Here is a 21,134-nt window from a genome sequence, read left to right as displayed (position 1 = left end):
TTTCTTCAGCGTAAGAACCTCTGGCTTATGCTATTTTAATGTCTCATTAGCAAATTGCACCTACCTTATGTTTGAATATCATTTTAGTAAATAAAATCCACATCACAAATTGTCGATTGTGGCAATATGCTCAAGTCATCTGTTTGCTACAGAACCGCCAATGGTTTATAGTATATTCTCTATGTTTATTACTTCTTAATGTCAAATTGAATCATCGTTATTATTTTTAAATTTAAAAGTTACTTTTAGAACTTTCTATTTCTCTCTAAACCTTGTATTTTAATTTTCAAATCACCCGAAGTTTCAGTTTATTTAGTGCGAGTACATTGGACAACCAAATTGGCAAGTGGTCTAAATATTTAGTTATATTGATTATGGGTAAAGCCAATTAATTGGCTTGTAATGTTGTAAAAGGACTATAGCATGCAATTTTCGGCGCAGTGCATATGCAAGAGACCAAATTGGTCTTTTTGAACTAAAACGAGTTCATAAACCTTGAGCTGAAGTAGAATTGATTTGAAGAATGTACACGTGATATACCTCAAAAGTGGTGGACATATCAAATCTTATTATATAATAATTGAAAAATAGTTTACCTTAACAGTTTACCGTGGACGAATGTAATGAACTCGTTTCGAATTATTCTACCCATCTGATATACATGTCCTTGAATATCATGTTTAATACTATATATATTTATGTTTAGAGGGCAAGACTTGATACTGCATTAATGTTGTTAAAAGTAAAGAGTTTAAATCCTGAAAACAGTTTATTTGTTTGCGAGTTGAGAATTGAGAGAGAAATAAAAGAAATGAAAGATTTCATAGTCATCTCATAAATATATTTCATAGTCCTAAAGTTTTTTTCTTCATTCTCTTCCAAAACTCAATTCTCAAATAAAACAGTCTTATGCACATTGGCTACCTATATTTGATTAGTTTTATCTTTCATTTAGCTTTCATAACATTTTCCCATAACTGATGTAATTGATATTTTGGTATTGTTAGTATGTTCACTTTAAGCGAGTATTTGGCCATTTGGGTCTTAATGGGCAGAACAACTTCAAGTATGTGATTTTGGGGCATATGCTTATGCACCTTACATACCCAAAATCTTCATCATATTGTGAGGCTGTTGGGGAATGTGGTCCATGAATATTTGATCAAATATTGCTTTTTCCAACTTCCTAGAGCAAGATTACACACATACTATTGATCTGAAAAAGTAGATAAGGGAAAATGGGGGAATTGCACACACACACACAAACATGTAACAAATACTACTAGTGTGGCCAGAGTCCAAGATTGAATTGGATAACATAATGCTTTGAATAAAATCTACTTCACTCCACACCCTTAATCTCTAATCTTCAAAGAGCCACCATCTTGATGCCATGTGGCATGTCAAATATCCAAGTTCAATTCACAATTCAGTCTTCGATGTTCATTTTCACCACATATGCAATTACCTAATAAAGTCCACCATTTTTCTAACAAATAAGTAAAAGTTCAATATCTAGTGTCTATTTTGTCCTTTAATATATTTTATCTTATAAAATAGAATACTCAAAAGACAACTATACCCCCTCATGCCAATTGACTCCATTCATATCCTTGCTTTTCTAACACTAAAACTACCTCCAAAACAAGGGGTAGTCACAGAAATCAATAAACAATAAGACACCTCAGTTTTCACCTTTTTCTTTTCCTCATAATTTCCTTTGTCTTGGTTCTAATTCCACTTATCATTTATATGTGTTCCAAACTTCTTCTTGCAAAGCCCCCTCAAATTATCCTAAAACAAAAGCCAACATAAATTCACTCCATCTATATAAAATTCCTCTTTAATTTCTTTCCATAGAGAGAGAAAAAAAATGGCAGCTTGCACTGTCTACTCCACACTATCTCTCAAAACAAATTGTTTCATCTCAACCCCATCATCAAAAACACATTATGGTTTCCACCACAAACAAATAGTACTATACACCACAAGCAAGAGACACAACAAGAGAGTTAACAATCCATATGTTATAACATGTGCAGCAAGTGACTCACAAACAGTGGTGATTGGTCTTGCAGCAGATTCAGGATGTGGGAAGAGTACTTTCATGAGGAGGCTAACAAGTGTGTTTGGTGGAACAGCAGAACCACCAAAAGGTGGCAACCCTGATTCCAACACACTCATTAGTGACACCACCACTGTTATATGCTTAGATGATTATCATTCTTTGGATAGAACTGGTAGAAAGGAAAAGGGTGTCACTGCACTTGACCCAAGAGCCAATGATTTTGATCTCATGTATGAACAAGTTAAGGCTATTAAGGATGGAATTTCTGTTCAAAAACCAATTTACAACCATGTCACTGGTCTCTTGGATCCTCCTGAACTCATTAAACCACCTAAAATCTTAGTCATTGAAGGTTTGCACCCAATGTAAGTATCCTTGTATTGTTACTAATTAACAATTTGTGTTTTCCTAGTATCAAATTGTGTTGGAGATGATGTTACATATGTTTGAAATTCTCTAACTTGCTTTTATTTTCATTAAAGGGGTATGAGATTTGTGAAGCATGGGATTAACCGATTAAATGTTCCATGGGTCCTTAAGCGGATATACCTTATCTATCCTTTATTGATTGTATGGTTGAGAAATTCGCTGGTCATTCTAAGTTTATAACCTTCGCATATGGTGGGCCAGCATGCATGTACACATTTACGTTCATGGTCACTCAATAGTGATACATATATTTCACCTTGTTTATTAATAATTTAATATATTTCAATAAATAGATAAAATCAAATTGTTCAAAAAATAATGAAAGTGCATACACCCTTTTCTCATCAACAATAAAAGCTCCCGCCAACAATTAAAAGAAAAAGGAGTCAGATTATATCTCCATTATTTGAAGGCTTAACTAAACTCTATCTTATATTTCTTGGTAATTGTAATTACACCGATCTGTCTTAAACGGATACAAGCATAAATGTTAAGAGTGGTCAATTTAATTTCCCAAAAAATCACTAAACACTTCTCTCATTTTCATATCACGACCAATTAAAAAATACTACTTAAATAAAAAAATTCCTATAAATAAAAATAGCATTTTTATATTACTTATTAAAATTTAATTAACTAATTTTTTTAATGTGAGACATGTTTTTTTTTAGGAATTGTGGATCTGTGTTTTGTGTTTTCTGTGTTTGAGACCACGTACTTTTCCTTGCATGTTGCATGCAGGTATGATGCTCGGGTCAGAGATCTCTTGGACTTCAGCATCTACTTGGACATTAGCAATGAAGTCAAATTCGCTTGGAAAATTCAGGTAATTAGTTAAACACATAGCCCAAAAGTTTAAAAACTTGTATAAAATTGAAAGGTTTCATATTCTATTCATATCACTTAATATGATCTAACGATTATATATATCAAAATCCAAAATATTTCAGAGAGACATGGCAGAACGTGGACACAGTCTTGAAAGCATCAAGGCTAGCATTGAAGCAAGGAAGCCTGATTTTGATGCTTATATTGGTAACCAATATTTCAATAATACTATCTTTCAATTTGAATTTATTTTCTAATACATAACTTTGTGTCATGAAAAAATTGTTAGGCATGCATGTATTAATTTGTGTGCTGTTGCTGTTGATTAATTCACAGATCCACAAAAGCAATATGCAGATGCAGTTATAGAAGTGTTGCCAACTGAACTAATTCCAGATGACAATGAAGGGAAGATTTTAAGAGTGAGGTTGATACAGAAAGAAGGGGTTAAGAATTTTAGCCCAGTTTACTTGTTTGATGATGGATCTACCATTTCATGGATACCATGTGGTAGAAAGCTTACATGCTCTTACCCTGGCATCAAATTTGCCTATGGACCAGATGCTTACTATGGAAATGAGGTACTACTCTAACATCTAAAGCTCTATATTTTTTTAAGCAAATTTGTTCTTGGAAATCTCACATCACTTTTGATTCAAATCCTTTTACACTTACAATGTACTCATTGATTAAAAGACTTTTGTTTTGAAAACATGAGTAGAGAGATCCATGGTTATAAAGTATGTATAAAAAAATAAGTGAGAAAGAGTAATTTATAACATCATGCATGACTACCATTATAGGTTAATTGGTTCATATTTGGACAACAAGAAAAAGTAAAGTTAACCAGCTATATCTTGGCGATTTAATTAATAACCTATCTATCAGTTGCCATAAGATAGTTTAACTGTTAATATTATAAAACATGACAAGTTGGTCAAATATGTCATATAACTAAAGTACATCATAAGCTTTCAAATTTGAACTAATTTATTCAGACACTATTAACGAATTGAATTAAAATACTACATATGGCAAGTTTAAAACAAAGGAAAACAGTATAGTTATCAAGATCTAATAATCACCTTCAAGTTATTAATTACAAGCTTTTCAACACACAACTTGAGACATTCTTGCCTGATGAGGTACTCATATATTGGTTTTTTCTCTCACTTTAATTTTCTCAATCATTAATTTGACTTCAGTGCCTATTATTTTGTGCCTTCGTTATTCTTTATAGGTATCAATTGTGGAAATGGATGGACAATTTGACAGACTAGATGAACTAATATATGTTGAAAGCCACCTAAGCAACCTCTCTTCCAAGTTCTATGGTGAAGTTACTCAACAAATGTTGAAACATGCTGATTTCCCTGGTAGCAACAATGGAACAGGTCTCTTCCAAACCATAGTTGGTTTAAAGATAAGAGAATTATATGAGCAGCTAGTAGCAAGCAGAGCTCAGAGTCCAGTAAAAGCAGCAAAAGCTTAAGGATGAAACTGCCATATTTATACATATATTGAACAAGAAGCTAGGCAGACATTGAATCCTTAAAATCATTTTCCTATGTCCATTATTTTATTTTGTTGTTCATGATAATGAAAACACACTGCGTGTATTTATGAATTATGTTGTAAACTTGTCACTCATATAGTATAGAGAAGGCCGGGCTGAGGTTTCAGTCTCCCACGTACGGTCAAATGTATTTCACTATTTCTTCCAAACGTATTTTTTCTTCTTATACCCTTGAATCAAAAAATGGAACCCATGACCATATGGTGAAGAATCTAAAAAATGTGTTCATTATATAAGACTATGACATTCGAGAAGAATAAATGTATACACATATTCTTATACAACAAGTGAAAAATGGGTCTTTTTCGGTACTGGATAGGATTATGATAAGTGACAAAAAATTAATGATCATGAATTTATATTATTTTTAAATAAAAATAAATAAATAAGATTTAAAAAAATCTTAGCCACATGTTCTAGTAATGGTCTCTCCATTATTGGAGAGTACTTAAACTGTGTAAGAGGTTAGTTCTAAGGTTTGAATTAGGAATGTCATGATGATTAAATAGCAACTTTACATTTTCTGTCATTACACATTGGTAAGAATGTTAGTGTAGATTATTGGAAATGGATTCCTCTCCATTACTTGGACTCTCTAGTGGGAATATGAGAGGGGTTACTTTTTAAAAATATTTAATTTAGAAAAAAAAGTTGAACCATTGAAATATTATTTTTGCCATGTGTTACAATCTTAGGTATGCATTGTCCTCTCTAGTAATAGAGAGGAGCCAGACTCAGATTATTGAGTCAACTCCTGAATTATAATCGAGTTGGGATTCTTTTCATTAATAGAGAGACAAATACATCCAAAACAAGAGAAATCATATAATATGATTTGACATTTTTATCCTTAAAATATATTAATATAACAGTCTTACTCTTATATGTAAGTGCAAAAATGATCACCTACCTCTTCATAAATGGATGATCCTAACTCATATCATGTTAACTGAGATTTTAAGAGTTAAAATGACACAAAATGTATCATAAAAATATAAAAGTGAAAGAAGAAAATATCTTTCCATTTTTTAAAAGTTTTACATCATTTCAATCTTTTAATATTTCAAAACATATCTCCACTCAACATAATGAAGAAAAAAATAATAAATGCTTTAATTTTCTTAATTAAAATAATATATTTTGATTGATTTGAAATGAAATATAATTTAGAACAACATATTCCCAACCTCAAAAATTTAAAGTATTTTGACATTGCATTCTACACTATCCCACATCTGTCTGCACGTCTCATTGATAATAATAGGATGGATGAAACATATTCATCTACAGATATATTTGGGTATGATGAAAGTAGTTAAATTTTGTGTAAGGAAATTTAATTATTATAGTGTTGATTGTAGGACTTTTGCAATAAAAGTAAGAATAGTGTCTATAATGAATTTTTCTCAACATATTAGAATATATGAAAAAAATATAGAATATCTTAAATTATATTATAAATAATATGTAGATGATATATAAAAATAATATATATATTATGGTATCTTATGTTTGCTTTGAGTATATCTTATAAGATTATTTATGATTGAGATTACTTTCTTTTATCTTTAGTTATTTATTTCCTTATTTGTTAGAAGTCTAGTTTAGTATAAGTAGATTCCATTCTTAGTTAGAAGTATAATATTGATATAAGTATTAATCTAAGATATCATATATATATTTACGCCATCAACATATTATTTATCATTGATCTGTATTATTTTTATTTGAAAGTTAATATTAATTAATATATGAATGATGAAGATTTGCTGACAGTATAAAAAATACTTATACTGTCAATGTATACATATTAAATTATATATATATATATATATATTTATATATCATCTAGATAATCTCTAATATAATTTAAGATGATATTTCTACATATTCTAATACATTTTGAAATAAATAAATAGAATATAAGTATACTTAACGCAATATGAGTTGTTTGATCTCCTAAAAAAATAACAACGTAATACTATTTTTTTAGCATTCTCTACTATTATTTTTTAAATAAAAACCTTCTTACTAGATAAAAAAAAACAATGTTTAGTATGATTAGCTTATAGTATGATACAATATAACTTTTACACGGGATCACATCTATTGTCCTACACCATTATACTACTTTATGTGTCAAGAAATATGATTGAGCAAAAAAATATTTAATAATTAAAAGTTTAACTTAAATAATTATTTTTAACCGATCAAAACTAATAATACATAGAGTGATACAAAAAATGAGACATAAGATGTTTTTCCCTTTTACACTTAGATAACCATGCAGAGCTATATTTTGTTGGTACATCCATGTCTATTTGATAAAAAAACAAAGAATATTATAACTCTTCAAACCTCTATTTTAGAAACTACTTTACAAAAAAACTACAACGTCTAAAATATCATGCCTCAATTTTCCTTTTAGATGAATATAGTAAATTTAGTAGTACATATTTTTTAAATTATTTAACAAAGTTCAACAAAGTGTATATTTAATTTTATTAAGTAACTTTAATTCGACTAACTACACAACTATAACTTTTCATGTCAAAGTTTTGACTAAAAAAAGTCAATTTTTTGGCATTTTTCAATCAAAGTAATAGGAAAATATATAATGAAATAAAAGTCTGGCAGTATTCTCCGAGTATTTCCTGTTACAATTATTCATACTATTAAGGAACATACTAATAATAAAACAAAAAAAAAAAAATACTTTTAATAATATCTATGCAATGTTAATATAATATAGTAATTACATCATTATATCTCAGAGTCAATGATAATTAATACATATAAATAATGAATGATAAATAATACTATACTATTTATTATTCATTTGAAAAGTTAATAATAATTAATAAATATGATGATGCAATAAAAGTATGAAGTTAATATTTAAGTTATTTTCAGTGTAAAAGTTTGTTATAGTGCTATCCATCATTGATTGATTTGTATTACTTTTATCTGAAAGTCCATAATAAATAACATATGAATAATTGATAATATAATGATGATGTAAAAATATTGCATTTAGTTAATACATATTAAATCTTAAAAATATATTGAAATTTACATACATTTTTTATGTATATTGAATATATTGAAAATACTCAAAATAGTATAAAAAACATTAGATTTAATATATAGACTAATAATGTAAGAGTTTTATACACTATGAACAAATTATATATTATTGATTTATTAATTATCATTGAGTTTCAAACAAATATAATAGAAATTAACCTTGAATAATATACAATATTAAAAAACTTTACATAGTTTTAAACTTCAAAACATCCATACTAACATGTTACGATGAATGAAAAGATTATAAGAATGAGAAAGAATGAAATAAAGATCGGCGCCATTAAACAAAAGAAAGCCGACACAACACAAAACCAGTGCCGTCTTTCTCCTTCTCTTCCCAAAATCCTCTCCCATTGCCACTTGCAACTCAGCCACTTCTTATGTCATCTCTGATATCACTATCAAACGTTCTAACAAACAAAGTTTATGTTTTTATTTATTAAATTCATTCAATTTGGTCTCACTAAAGTCTACTACAACAACAAATAACACACTTTTCATGCAATAAACAATTTTATTGTGTGTTACTCAAAATCTTGTATATTCTTGGAATTCAATCACCATCTTCTATTCCACCCATTGCAGTAACCACATTTTCTTTCTCTTGCAATGGCAACCTTGGCTGATATTGGTGTCTCAGCTGCTATCAACATACTCACAGCTTTTGCTTTTTTACTAGCTTTTGCTTTTCTCAGAATACAACCAATCAATGACAGAATCTATTTTCCGAAATGGTACATTACTGGAGGAAGAACTAGCCCAAAAAAGAACACTGAGAATTTTGTGGGCAAATTTGTGAACCTTAATTTCAGGACTTACCTCGCATTCTTGGATTGGATGCCTCAGGCAATCAGAATGAGTGAGGCTGAGATTATTAACCATGCTGGTCTTGATTCTGCTGTTTTCCTTAGAATATATATTATTGGGTACTCTCTTTTTAGTTCCTTTCCTTTTCAATTTGCCTAAAGTTTCAATTTTTTATTCAATTTTCTATCAATGTATGGCTCAGTTGTTGTTTCTTCTGCTATTTTGAACATAAATCGTATAGGGTCTGAAATTTTTCTTTTTCTTGTTGTTCTTTTAGTTTTTGATCACAGGCTCAGTGTTTTTGATCACAGGCTCAGTTTACTTTTATACTCATAATGTGTCTCTAAAGTTGCAATCATTATTCAAACTTCTTTCTGAAGGCTCGAGTGTTATTCATTTTGCTATTTTAAAATTTCAACACAAATCATGAGGGGTGTGAAAAGTTTTCATTTTTTTTTGTTCTTTTGGAGTTTTTTTATCATTGAGGGATTTTACTTTTAGCCACGTTGTCTTATTTTTTAATTTTGGGATATTTTATTTAGATGAGGAAAAAAGATATTAACTTTGACTTGGGTTTCTCGGGATTGTTATTTTTTTTCTTGTAGAATTGAATGAATTGATGTGATGGATTGTTATGCTGCGACCATATCCGGAAAATTGTTCGTGAATAGTTTCTAGTAGTGCTTCTGAAACTACTATGCATTCTGGGGTTTTATGCTTTTAGTTTCTAGAGAGATTCTGAGTCATGCGGTGTGGTTTGCTACTTTGCCAGCTTTTTCTTAAGCACTTCCGTCTTAGTTTCAACTTTTTAGTGTCATCCATGTTGTTACTTTTCCTTCAAGCTCCCTTTTCGATTAAAGGGCCTGTTTGATCATGATTCTAAAAGTATTGATTCTTGAAAGATAATTTGTTGGCATATATTTTTGTGAGAAGCCTGGGAAATTCAGCTTCTCCAAAAAGTTGAATTTCAGGTATTTTTTTACAGATAAAAGTTATTAGTAGAGCCTAATCCAACAAGCATACAAAAGTCAAAAGTGTCTTTTATATTAAAATATGTATTTTATATTAAAATATATATTAAAATATATCATGAACTAACCAAGAGTATGAATAGTCTATTGGGATTGTTATTAGAATCACCATTGAATGGTGTCAAGAGTATCTATGAATTTTTCATGTCAGTTCTCTGTTGAACCTTTTCTGTTTCGTTTTACCTTTGAATTATAATACCATTATATGAACTTTCACATGACATGATTGTACCAGCCTTCTATTTTGCTATGTTGTCAGCTAACTATTTTTTTTCTATTTTGGTCACACAGCTTAAAGATTTTTGTTCCAGTGACAGTTGTGACACTCCTTGTTCTTATTCCAGTCAATGCATGGAGTGGAATATTGTTTTTCCTAAAAAAGGACTTGGTGGTGAGTGATATTGATAAGCTATCAATATCAAATGTTCCACCCGAATCTATAAGGTAGGTCATGTTTTCCTCTAACTCTAAGTGAAACAAAAATAACAATGAAGTAATAATTCATAACATCATAACATTATTTCTTGAAGTTATGCCTCGTTGGTGCTTCATTCTCGTGGCATGATCTTCTCTTGTCACTTATGAATTAGAAGCTTATTTGGAAAAATACAATTGAAGCATATTTTACATTGTGTCAGGATAAATGGGATGACAATAAATTAGAGGGTTAAGTATAATGACTTTTGAAAAGGGAATTTCAACTGTTTTATTAAATCATGTTGTGTAGAGGATTGTTAATCTTTATGTTGTCCAATTACACATCTAGGGAAGTCTTTACTTAAATTTCAAAAAAAGAAAACATGGGAAATAAGCACAGTCTCATACAACTTATCTGTCAAGCAAATTCTAATACTGAAATCCTATGATCTCAGTTTCAAAACTGTCTTTAGACAAATGTAACTTCATAATGTTAATTTTATATCTTGAACAAGCTCTCATTTAATCATACACTGCTTTAACAAAATTATGCATAACTGTTTGGAATACCTAGCAAGTCATTGTCATGGCATTTGAGCAAATGATACATTGTTTGAAGAAAAAAGCTCAAACCATTCTTGGTATCTAGTATTTATAGTTACAACTTTTCTCTTTGTCTCTCTCTGTTTCTCATTTTGGACTTCTAGTCCAAACTTTTCATGTTTAGTTTCAACATCTATTATGACACGCAATACATTTTCATGATAGCATGTTTTTGTCACCACTTATATTAGTGTCTAACACCTTTAATTGTAAATTTCAGATTTTTTGTTCATATAGCACTAGAGTACCTGATCACATTATGGGTTTGTTTCCTGCTCTACAAAGAATATGATAATATATCAACTATGAGATTGCATTTCTTTGCTTCACAAGAAAGGCGCGTGGAGCAATTCACGGTAAGCTGGATAAAGTGAAGATTGTTTCTTTTTCTTGGAGTTTCTTATCATTTTCTCAATTACAATGAGAAGTATATTTTAGTGTCTTTTGTTACAGTAAGGCTTGCATTGTTCTTTGGAGTTTGGATCAGTATATTTTCCATGTATTTACAAACAAATAGTCGCTTTTATGCTCATATTATCAATGCTTCTGAGAAAGCATTTACGTCACTCTGTAAATAAAATTACTTTCATCCCTAACTTGGCACATGAATACATGATAGTAAGATCTCCTAGCAGACATAATGTTAGCTACCACTTCTGGTTCAGAACTGGCTTTTCGTGCCCGCGACTAATCATATCCCCCTTATTTTTACTGATTCAGTGTGTTATCTACAGTCTAATTGTTTATTACACAGTTTCCTACCCATGAGGGTTTCTGATGATTCTTGTATAATTAAACAGTGCATAATGGTTTTTAGGTAAGGAAAGTATTTTGAAAAACAAAAGTTGAAACTGCACTTCCTTAGTTCCCTACCTGAATACGGCTGACATTGTTTGGCTATGGTTCTTTACTTCTTTGCAAGGAAACAATTTTTTCGTTTCTTCCTCTCTAGCTTTGGACCCTCTTTCTTGTTCCTGAATGGAGTGATTTTGGAACTTCATTGAAGATATAAGGTGTGGCAGTGAGAATGATGCTGAAGTGTTTGTCGTATACCCATATTAAACTCTTGCATCAAAGATGTAATGGTTTTAGATTAATTTTCAGCTTGGATTGTTCCTTCTTTTAATGCCGATTTCCCTCTTATGCCTTGAGCCATGTTTTTGAATCTTCATGGTATACTTTCTTGTGCAGGTTGTTGTCAGAAATGTCCCTCATACTGATGGGTGCTCAGTTGCTGATTCTGTGGATAACTTCTTTCAAACAAACCACCCTGATCACTATATTGGACACCAGGTAATAAGTTTTATTACATTCTTGATTGAGAAAGTTTATGAAAGATACATCAACGAAAGAATAATTTGAATCGAAGTCTAGTATTTCTACTGATATTAATGTTAATGTATTTTAGTTCAGCAGAATATATGTTTGCATTATATCTTAGTCATATTTTTGTGCATTCATTTTTCAGGCTGTCTATGATGCAAACAAGTTTACTGGATTAATGAGAAAAAGAAACAGACTCCAAAATGGGCTGGAATATTACCAGCTCGAGTATGAAAAGCATCCCGACAAGAAGCCAACTATCAAGGTATGCAATTTCTATGAACTCAAGCAGTTTCTTAAGTTCCTTAAAAATAATCTTTTGGGACCCTAGATCTGATGTTGTTTTCTTTTCCCATTTTCAGACAGGATTGTGTGGTCTTTGGGGCCATAAAGTTGATGCTATTGAGTGTTACAGACACATGATTGCAGAACTTGATGAAATTGTAGGTCACATATTTTTCTCTTTTCTGGAATATTTTAACTTTTTATATTTAATTCTCTTTCGTTCATAAAATTTGTAAGGTAATTTTTCATGTCCATATCCTATGATTTGCATTTCTGTTATTGCTGTTGAGGTACTTTGACATAGCTATACTGCACATCATATGCAGATGATATCGGAGCGACAGAAACTCATAAAAGACCCCAAATGTATTTTGCCTGTCGCTTTTCTTTCATTCAATTCACATTGGGGAGCATCGGTTTGTGCTCAAACCCATCAAAGTAAAAATCCAACACTGTGGGTGACTAGTTGGGCTCCAGAGCCGCGTGATGTTTATTGGGAGAACCTATCCATACCTTTTGTTTCTTTGAGCATTCGAAAACTGATAGTATTGTCGTTAGTCTTTGCTTTAATATTCTTCTACATGATCCCCATTGCTTTTGTGCAATCCCTTGCAAATTTGGAGGGTCTTGAAAGAGTTGTTCCTTTCCTCAGACCAGTAATAGAATTGTAAGTGAACTTAACTAGTTTTGAATTTATGAAAGACAAGTTCATTACTCTACAAAGTTGTTGTCATGCTTCGAGTTCCTACCTGTTTTAGACTCTAGGCCATGAATTCATGGCCTAACCTCAGATTTTGTTTTGTTTTTGGCTTTTGGCAGGAAGTTTATTAAGTCTTTTCTACAAGGTTTTCTTCCTGGTTTGGCTCTCAAATTATTTTTGTACATTGTTCCGGCAATTCTGATGATCATGTCAAAAACTGAGGGATGTATTGCATTGTCAACGCTAGAGCAGAAGGCGGCATCAAAATATTATTACTTTATGCTGGTGAATGTTTTCTTGGGAAGCATAGTAACTGGGGCTGCATTTGAGCAACTGAATTCTTTCCTTCGCCAGCCACCGTCAGAGTATTTCTTCTTTACTATTGTTACTTAAGCATTATCTGACTGTCCATGTTCATGAAAATGTTTGTACTAGATTTGATAACTTTCCAATAGGCAATTAGGCATGTTTTGTTGCACTTCCTATAGACTTTTGTCATCCAGAAAACAAATATTTTGTTTAATTGAAGTCTAAGATCCACACAGAAAGTCTATCCCCAAAAGGAAAAAGAAGAATAAAGAAAATGGGAGATAAAAGCAGAAATTGCTAGCCCTAGGCTACATGCTATGGTGAAGCAAACTTCTCAAGAGGTTGTATTTTCAGTTTTCACTTTGAGATATGCTTTGAAATTTGTGCTCGTGTATTAGAAGACTGATTTAATATTCACTTTCTGCAGCAAAAAAATTATTCAACCACTTGAGAGGTTCATCTCTTCATATAATAACGAAAAATGTTATATCATTCATTACTTGATCTGGCAGCTGATGTTGAATTAAGAAGTTCCAAAGTAAAGCATTGACTGGTTGGTTATATAATTTTAAAGAAAAAGATGTATGCACTGACAGTGTAAGAGTTTTTTACACTGTCACAAGATCATCTATTGACTGTATGCAAATGTTTAAACTGACAAGCATAGATGTCACAATACTGGACAAGCAGTCTTTTACATCATTGTTGTGTGGTATATTGTGTTGTTATATTAGCTCTATTGATGTGTCAACCTTGCTGTTTTTTTTATAATCATGTCATCAAGTACAATGTTCTGTTGGCCATTGTAACAACATCAATTTTTACACCTTATTTTCTAATTGTTTTGTGTTCTGTTTCATTGCCTTAGGGATTTTTTTTATCTCTTTAATAATTAAGTCATACTTATACTCTCAATGTGACCGATCTTCATGAATTTAATTTTGATTATAGGATTCCTAGAACAATTGGAATTGCCATTCCAATGAAAGCTACCTTTTTTATGACATTCATAATGGTTGATGGATGGGCTGGAATTGCTAGTGAGATCCTCAGATTAAAGGCAATGGTTTTATATCATCTCAAGAACATGACAATCGTTAAAACCGAGAGAGATAGAGGAAAGGCCATGGACCCTGGGGGTGTAGACTATAAGCAGACTATTCCAAATCTGCAACTATACTTCCTTCTTGGAATTGTGTATGCTGTGGTGTCTCCTGTCCTGCTTCCTTTCATACTGATCTTCTTTGCCTTTGCGTATTTGGTTTATCGCCATCAGGTCAGTGTCTCTTCTAGTATGATCGGAAAAAAAGTTCTTTTGGCCAAATGCCTAAAGACACAAGTTCATAACAATGACATGATAACTTTGGAAGTTGTAGCTTGTGCAGTATGTAAGAACAGAAGGTGTAGCTTTGGAAGTTGACAATATAAATTTAGATGATGTTTATTTATGCAGATAATCAATGTCTACAATCAACAGTATGAAAGTGCTGCTGCATTCTGGCCACATGTTCATAACCGCATTATAGCAAGTTTGATAATATCCCATTTTCTTTTGGCGGGTCTGCTTAGTACCAAAAAGGCGGCTAAATCTACACCTTTGCTTGCTATCTTACCAATACTGACATATGCATTTCACAAGTACTGCCAGAGACGATTCGAGCCAGCATTTAGGCAGTACCCACTTGAGGTATGATAAGCACTATGCCATAGGTCAATATTACAAACAAGAATGCCACTCACATGCCACATTCATACACTTCATCTAAGTCTGTACAGTTTTCACCATCTAATTATAGTAGGCCCCACACTCCCTCCTTGTATTGCTGCCTACTTACACATGATTCTGTCACATACCCCGCAAATATGAGCCATAGGTAGTGTTTAACATATTAACATGATAAGAGTTTTGTTCTATGTTTTGCATATTTTTATTTATGAAGTATAGCAGTACATGTGGTTAGAAAGTAGGACATTGGTTATAGTTAAAGGGATCCAACCAAAGAAAACAGGACAGGACAATCTTTCTGTTCTGTCAGTGTGACGAAAATTTACCAACAGGGCAAGGGAGACAACAGTTGTACTATAAAATTCTCTAGACTTCCTTTTTACTTTTCTTTGGATGTTACTAGGCTACATGCTATGTGATTGCACAACTGTTGTTCAATTTCCTTTATTGCAAACTGATTTATTCTCTTCATGCATGTCAGGAAGCAATGGCAAAGGATTTGTTGGAGAAAAACACAGAACCTGACTTGAACATAAAGGCATATCTAGCAGATGCTTACTTGCATCCAATCTTCCAGTCATTTGAGAAAGAAGAACAAGAGTTAGTTGAAGTGAGAGTAGACAAACAACAAACTCAATTAGGTAGTTCCACATTAAGTATGCATATTGAAGATGTTGAAGATATTTTAGATGTTATTTCAGAAGTTGGTTATGAGTAACTTGAACCTTAGAACAGGAGCATAACAGTTACCTAGTTGCGTTGGACCCTTCACATAAAATTTCAGTGAATTGTTAACTTAGATTTGCTTTGACATATTATTCATTGCAAAATGTAAGTTATTATTTTCTTAAATGTAAATGTCATGGTTACTTTTAAGGGCAAGAGTCAGTCAAATGTGCAGCTTGTACATCAAGAGTACACTGTGCATGAATTTTAGATTAAATTATTATGTTCTAATAATATTACCTATTCATTATATCCATGTAAATTAAGCAGAATGTACATTAGTGGAGTCAAACCATTCTCTTAAATATCAGGTAGCTAGCAGAATTTAACTTCATCATGTTGCTAAACAAAATATCATGTTGCTGATTTTCTCTTCTTTATAGAAATCCTTTCAAGCATGATATTCACAATCCTTATTCCTCAGTTCTTAATCCTCGCCTGTCATCAAAATTTCTTCTTCTCAAACTCAATTTCTGTTTCTATCATAAGATGGCTTCCCAACAAACCAACCAAAGCCCTCAACTTTACACAGAACTGTATGATCTTGAATCTGGATTCCCTCCTAGCATGACTTGTTGTTCTCCATTGGCCTCTTCCTCTGTATGGTTTTATGTTAGAAAAAAGTCTTTGCTTTTGGCTTAATTTGATTGGGATAGCATGTATTCTTATCATTTTAATCATTCTTTATTATGCTTTTCCTTCTGCAGCTTCTGTCTTTGTATTTCTATTTTGAACCAGCGGCCATGTTCATTTACTCATGGCTCCCTTTTTGGCTTTTTCTATGCTCCTTCTGGTATCAAAACTTATCTTATTATAGGTACAACTATATGCATTACATATTTCTGAAGGTTGTTTATTTTATTGTAAGGTTTCTTCCATTCAATTATGTTTTGGGTCCTCCTTCTCTTTTAATCTATGTCTACCAAAAAATCTAAAATTTATCATCAATAACAATACATGATTAATTAGTGACAATTTAGGAAGACATAAAAAGCTGGACACTAAAACTTGATACAAAAAGTGCTTCAACTTTATATCTTAAGTATATTATTGTTATATGGGTTTTCAAACAGTCACTAATCAACATGCTGCTGATATCTTCTTGTTATTATTATGTGCATATGTTATAGCAATTAAATGTTCGTAGCAATTCATGTTGTGCAGTTGGTGGATGTGTGGCTACACTTTGTGTTATTGGTTATAAGCTATAGTTATAATTAAGTAAATATGTGAAGACAAGGTTGAAAGATTATGAGGGTATGGAAAATCTCTCATAGCATATGTTTCCGGGTGTTTGACCGAGTCTCTGCATAATCATGTTTTAGATAAAGTTAAAACTTACCGTTTAATTTGCATATCATATAAGTTGTTATTTCTTGGGTTGTCAACTTCAATAAGGAACAAATCATGTTCAAAATCGATAGTTATAAAGTTGTGTGCCAACTTTCCAACTGTGAATACCATATGATGTACCTTCAAGCTCAAAAAAACTTGGTTCCATTCAGAGTTAAGTAATGAGTAGTGAACTGTTTAAGTAAAATGGTATAGATTATTTGCTAAAATTGAGGTTGACACCAAATAAAGTTTTGGCTTAGTTGTGGTAGGTAGTGGCAATTAAGTTGGCAACTACTGACCCTATCTCCTCACTTAAAATGGTTGAAGTAAGATGCACAAGCAGTCAACATTAACCCACTTGTGCAACTAAAAACAGCTACATACATAGCTAGCTACCTCTCAATGTTCTACCACACAAATATCATCAAATCCCATTTATATATCATAGTTATTATATATCTTCCCATCTCCTTTTGTTCCACTTCACATACACTCTTTATCTCATTTTTCCATCACATACACTCACTCTCTCATGGAAGCTTCATGGGAAGAAAGTGTCACCTATTCTATCAACACAATCTACCTTCTCTTCTCAGCATACCTCGTCTTTGTCATGCAGATTGGCTTTGCCATGATATGTGCAGGCTCTGTACGTGCCAAAAATGCCATGAACATAATGCTCACCAACGTTGTTGATGCTGTTGTGGGTAGCATCTCTTTCTACCTTTTTGGCTTTGCATTTGCTTATGGCAATTCTAATCCCTTCATTGGTACAGATTTGTTTGCTCTAGTTAACATACCAAATGTTACTTACGACTATGCATTCTTCCTTTACCAATGGGCTTTTGCTATAGCCGTTGCAGGCATCACAAGTGGGTCCATAGCAGAGAGAACCCAATTCAGTGCCTATCTTGTTTTCTCATTTTTCCTCAGTGGGTTTGTGTACCCAATTGCAGCCCATTGGGTTTGGTCTCCCAGTGGTTGGCTCAGTCCATTTTCCACTAACTTGTTCTTGAGCTCAGGTGCCATTGACTTTGCAGGGAGTGGAGTTGTCCACTTGGTTGGTGCAATTGCAGGATTATGGGGTTCTATCATTGAAGGTCCACGAGCCGGAAGGTTCGATGCCTTTGGAAAGCCTGTCCCTCTTCGAGGCCACAATGCAACTCTTGTGGTTCTTGGAACATTTTTATTGTGGTTTGGTTGGTTTGGGTTTAATCCAGGCTCATTTGATAAGATTGTAGTGTCTTATCCTGGCACAACATATCAAGGTAATTGGACTTCAATAGGCAGAACTGCTGTGGTAACAACATTAGCAGGCTCTACTGCTGGTATTGTTACATTGTTTGGTAGAAGATTATTAATAGGACATTGGGATGCTATGGATGTTTGTAATGGCTTGCTTGGTGGGTTAGTTGCTATAACTTCTGGTTGCTCTGTTGTTGAGCCATGGGCTGCAATTCTTTGTGGGTTTGTTGCTGCTTGGGTTTTGATTGGGCTCAATATAGTGGCACTTAAAATGAACTATGATGACCCATTAGAGGCTGCTCAATTGCATGGTGGGTGTGGAACTTGGGGTTTGTTGTTTACAGGGTTGTTTGCTAAACAAGAGTTTGTAATTCAAACCTATAATTCAGGTGAGTTAGGTGTGTCAAGACCTTATGGGCTATTACTTGGAGGTGGGTGGGAATTGATTGGAGCTCAAGTGGTTGAGATTTTGGTAATATTTGCTTGGGTTAGTGTAACAATGGGGCCTATGTTCTATGGGTTGCATAAGTTGAATATACTTAGAATTTCTATAGATGATGAAGTTGCAGGTCTTGATATTTCAAGACATGGAGGATATGCTTACGCTCCTCATGAAGATAATTTTCCTCAATCTTATGCAGATTACATGCGTCTCAGGGAAGACCAATCATAGTTGGTGTTTTATGATGACCATTTATATTTTGTAATTATATTGAACAATTCAATTTTTAAATCCGAAATTTGATTGTATCACTATATTTATTTAGTTTATTCAATTTGTTTTGGATCAGGTTTGGTTGGATCACAAGGGAACACTACAAAACGAAATAGACATTAAAATAAGGGACAGATTCACTCGTTGATGAGCTAGTTTTTTGTTACATTGGATCAAAATATGGGATGAATTTTGTAGGAGTATAAGCACCGTAAATAATTATACACAATTCCTATATTACTATTTACAATTCATTTATAGAACTTTATTTATGATTAAATATGAACAAGAGTGATACAATAACAATGTACAATATAGGAAAGAACAAAAGATTAACCAAATAACATGAAATGTGCATGAGGTGAAAAAGGTATTGAATTATATAAAAAAATTTGTAAAAAGTAGAAGATAATAGAATAAAATGGGTAACTACAAGTTACACTATAATGGATGATTACATTATATTTTATTTCATTAAGTAGTATAGATATGATGTTTGAAGATAAAAGTGTAAAATTGCTTTTACTTTCAATTAATCCTCCGGTGAAATCAATAATTGTTTCCTTTCATATGGAAGGGATTAATTTATAGGCTATAGCCATCATCTAGAATTAAAATGCAAAATTCAAAATTCAATTAGATTATATATTTTATTTTTAATCACTCATATTTACATAATTTTTAATAACAAAAGTCTAAATCCTATCTTCAAATTTTGTTAGTTTATCTTATGTATGATCGCCGTAAATTCAGCGTTCTCTATATCTATCTTTTTCTATTCAGCTAAAGAAAAAAAGAATCAATATAAATCCTGAAACAGATATTATCTAAAATTAGAAAATCCCAAGATCCCACAAGGCCACAATTCACTATAAAAGCACATCCACCCCCTCTCTCAATTTCACTTCAACACTCTTGTTTCTTATTTTGACCTTCTTTTACTCTCTACACTACTTTCTCTCCTCAACAACAATGGCAGCAATATCGAAGAACACTATATCGTTGAAAACCGCTGACGGCGACATCCACGAGGTTTCACCGATGATCGCGAAACAAATGCAAATCGTTCAATCATTCATCGAAGAAGAATCTTTCGAAACCTCCACCGTAATTCCTCTCCCTAACGTCAAAAGCGTTGAACTCTCCAAGATCATCGAGTACCTTAACTACCACCAGCTTATAGAGGAGGATTCTACTTATTCTGCCCCAGATGATGCAAAGAAGAGGTTTAATGCACGTTTCGTGAAGGAGCTGAGTGGCTGTGAGATGATACAGTTGATTCTCGCCGCTAACTACCTAGACGTGAAGGATCTCCTTGAGTTTATGTGTCAGGCGGTGGCGAATCTCATAAAGAATAAGAGCGTTGAGTTTGTGAGGAAATTCTTTGGTGTCGTTAATGATTTTACACCAGAGGAAGAGGAGAAGATTCGGAAGGAAAATCAATGGGCTTTTGAGAACATCGATAAAGATTGAACCAATTATTGTTACTTATTCATTCCTGCGATTATGGTTTAAATCTTGACGATTAAATAATTTAGCTAATTTTTTCTGTTTAGGCTTTTTTATAATCTTAAATTTCAATTTTCGTTTCATCAATTGACTATCATTGTCCTCTTCGTTTACTATTGTTTATTGGATTTAATATATATTATTAGCAAATCATCTACTAATATTAACTCTTAAAATAAAAATAATATAAATTAATCATAAATAAAGTATAAAAAAATTTACATTAACCATACATACATTTTAAACTCAACTCTTATTTATTTATTCATGAATGCATGTCGATATAATATTTTTCAGGTGCTTGCTTATTATTTTAAACATATACGTGCCACAGTCTTTTAATATAATAAAATATACACGCCCGTTTTTGTTAACAAAAAACACACGCATTTTTTTGTATTAGAAAGTAGTA

At 32.1% G+C, this 21,134-nt stretch overlaps 4 protein-coding genes across 4 annotated transcripts; all 4 read left to right on the top strand.

Moving 5' to 3' along the window:
• Window positions 1,797–5,033, top strand: LOC109349060 (phosphoribulokinase, chloroplastic-like). The gene is made up of 5 exons (XM_019589709.1): window positions 1,797–2,433; window positions 3,239–3,323; window positions 3,448–3,532; window positions 3,662–3,906; window positions 4,566–5,033. Exons 1-5 carry the CDS (start codon window positions 1,874–1,876, stop codon window positions 4,815–4,817), a joined length of 1,227 nt encoding a protein of 408 aa, XP_019445254.1. The 5' UTR covers window positions 1,797–1,873; the 3' UTR covers window positions 4,818–5,033.
• LOC109349059 (CSC1-like protein At1g32090) lies at window positions 8,267–16,039 on the top strand. The gene is made up of 11 exons (XM_019589708.1): window positions 8,267–8,917; window positions 10,121–10,273; window positions 11,070–11,205; window positions 12,041–12,142; window positions 12,318–12,437; window positions 12,535–12,615; window positions 12,784–13,124; window positions 13,277–13,522; window positions 14,418–14,742; window positions 14,920–15,153; window positions 15,674–16,039. Exons 1-11 carry the CDS (start codon window positions 8,601–8,603, stop codon window positions 15,908–15,910), a joined length of 2,292 nt encoding a protein of 763 aa, XP_019445253.1. The 5' UTR covers window positions 8,267–8,600; the 3' UTR covers window positions 15,911–16,039.
• On the top strand, window positions 17,557–19,286 carry LOC109349058 (ammonium transporter 1 member 3-like). The gene has a single exon (XM_019589707.1). The coding sequence runs from the start codon at window positions 17,786–17,788 to the stop codon at window positions 19,169–19,171; it is 1,386 nt and encodes a 461-aa protein (XP_019445252.1). The 5' UTR covers window positions 17,557–17,785; the 3' UTR covers window positions 19,172–19,286.
• On the top strand, window positions 20,111–20,742 carry LOC109350846 (SKP1-like protein 14). The gene has a single exon (XM_019592155.1). The coding sequence runs from the start codon at window positions 20,186–20,188 to the stop codon at window positions 20,684–20,686; it is 501 nt and encodes a 166-aa protein (XP_019447700.1). The 5' UTR covers window positions 20,111–20,185; the 3' UTR covers window positions 20,687–20,742.

This window comes from Lupinus angustifolius, chromosome LG06, assembly GCF_001865875.1.
Source record: "Lupinus angustifolius cultivar Tanjil chromosome LG06, LupAngTanjil_v1.0, whole genome shotgun sequence".
Lineage (NCBI taxonomy): Eukaryota > Viridiplantae > Streptophyta > Magnoliopsida > Fabales > Fabaceae > Lupinus > Lupinus angustifolius.
Note: the sequence above shows the minus strand (reverse complement) of the source record. Positions and strands in the feature narration are given on the sequence as shown.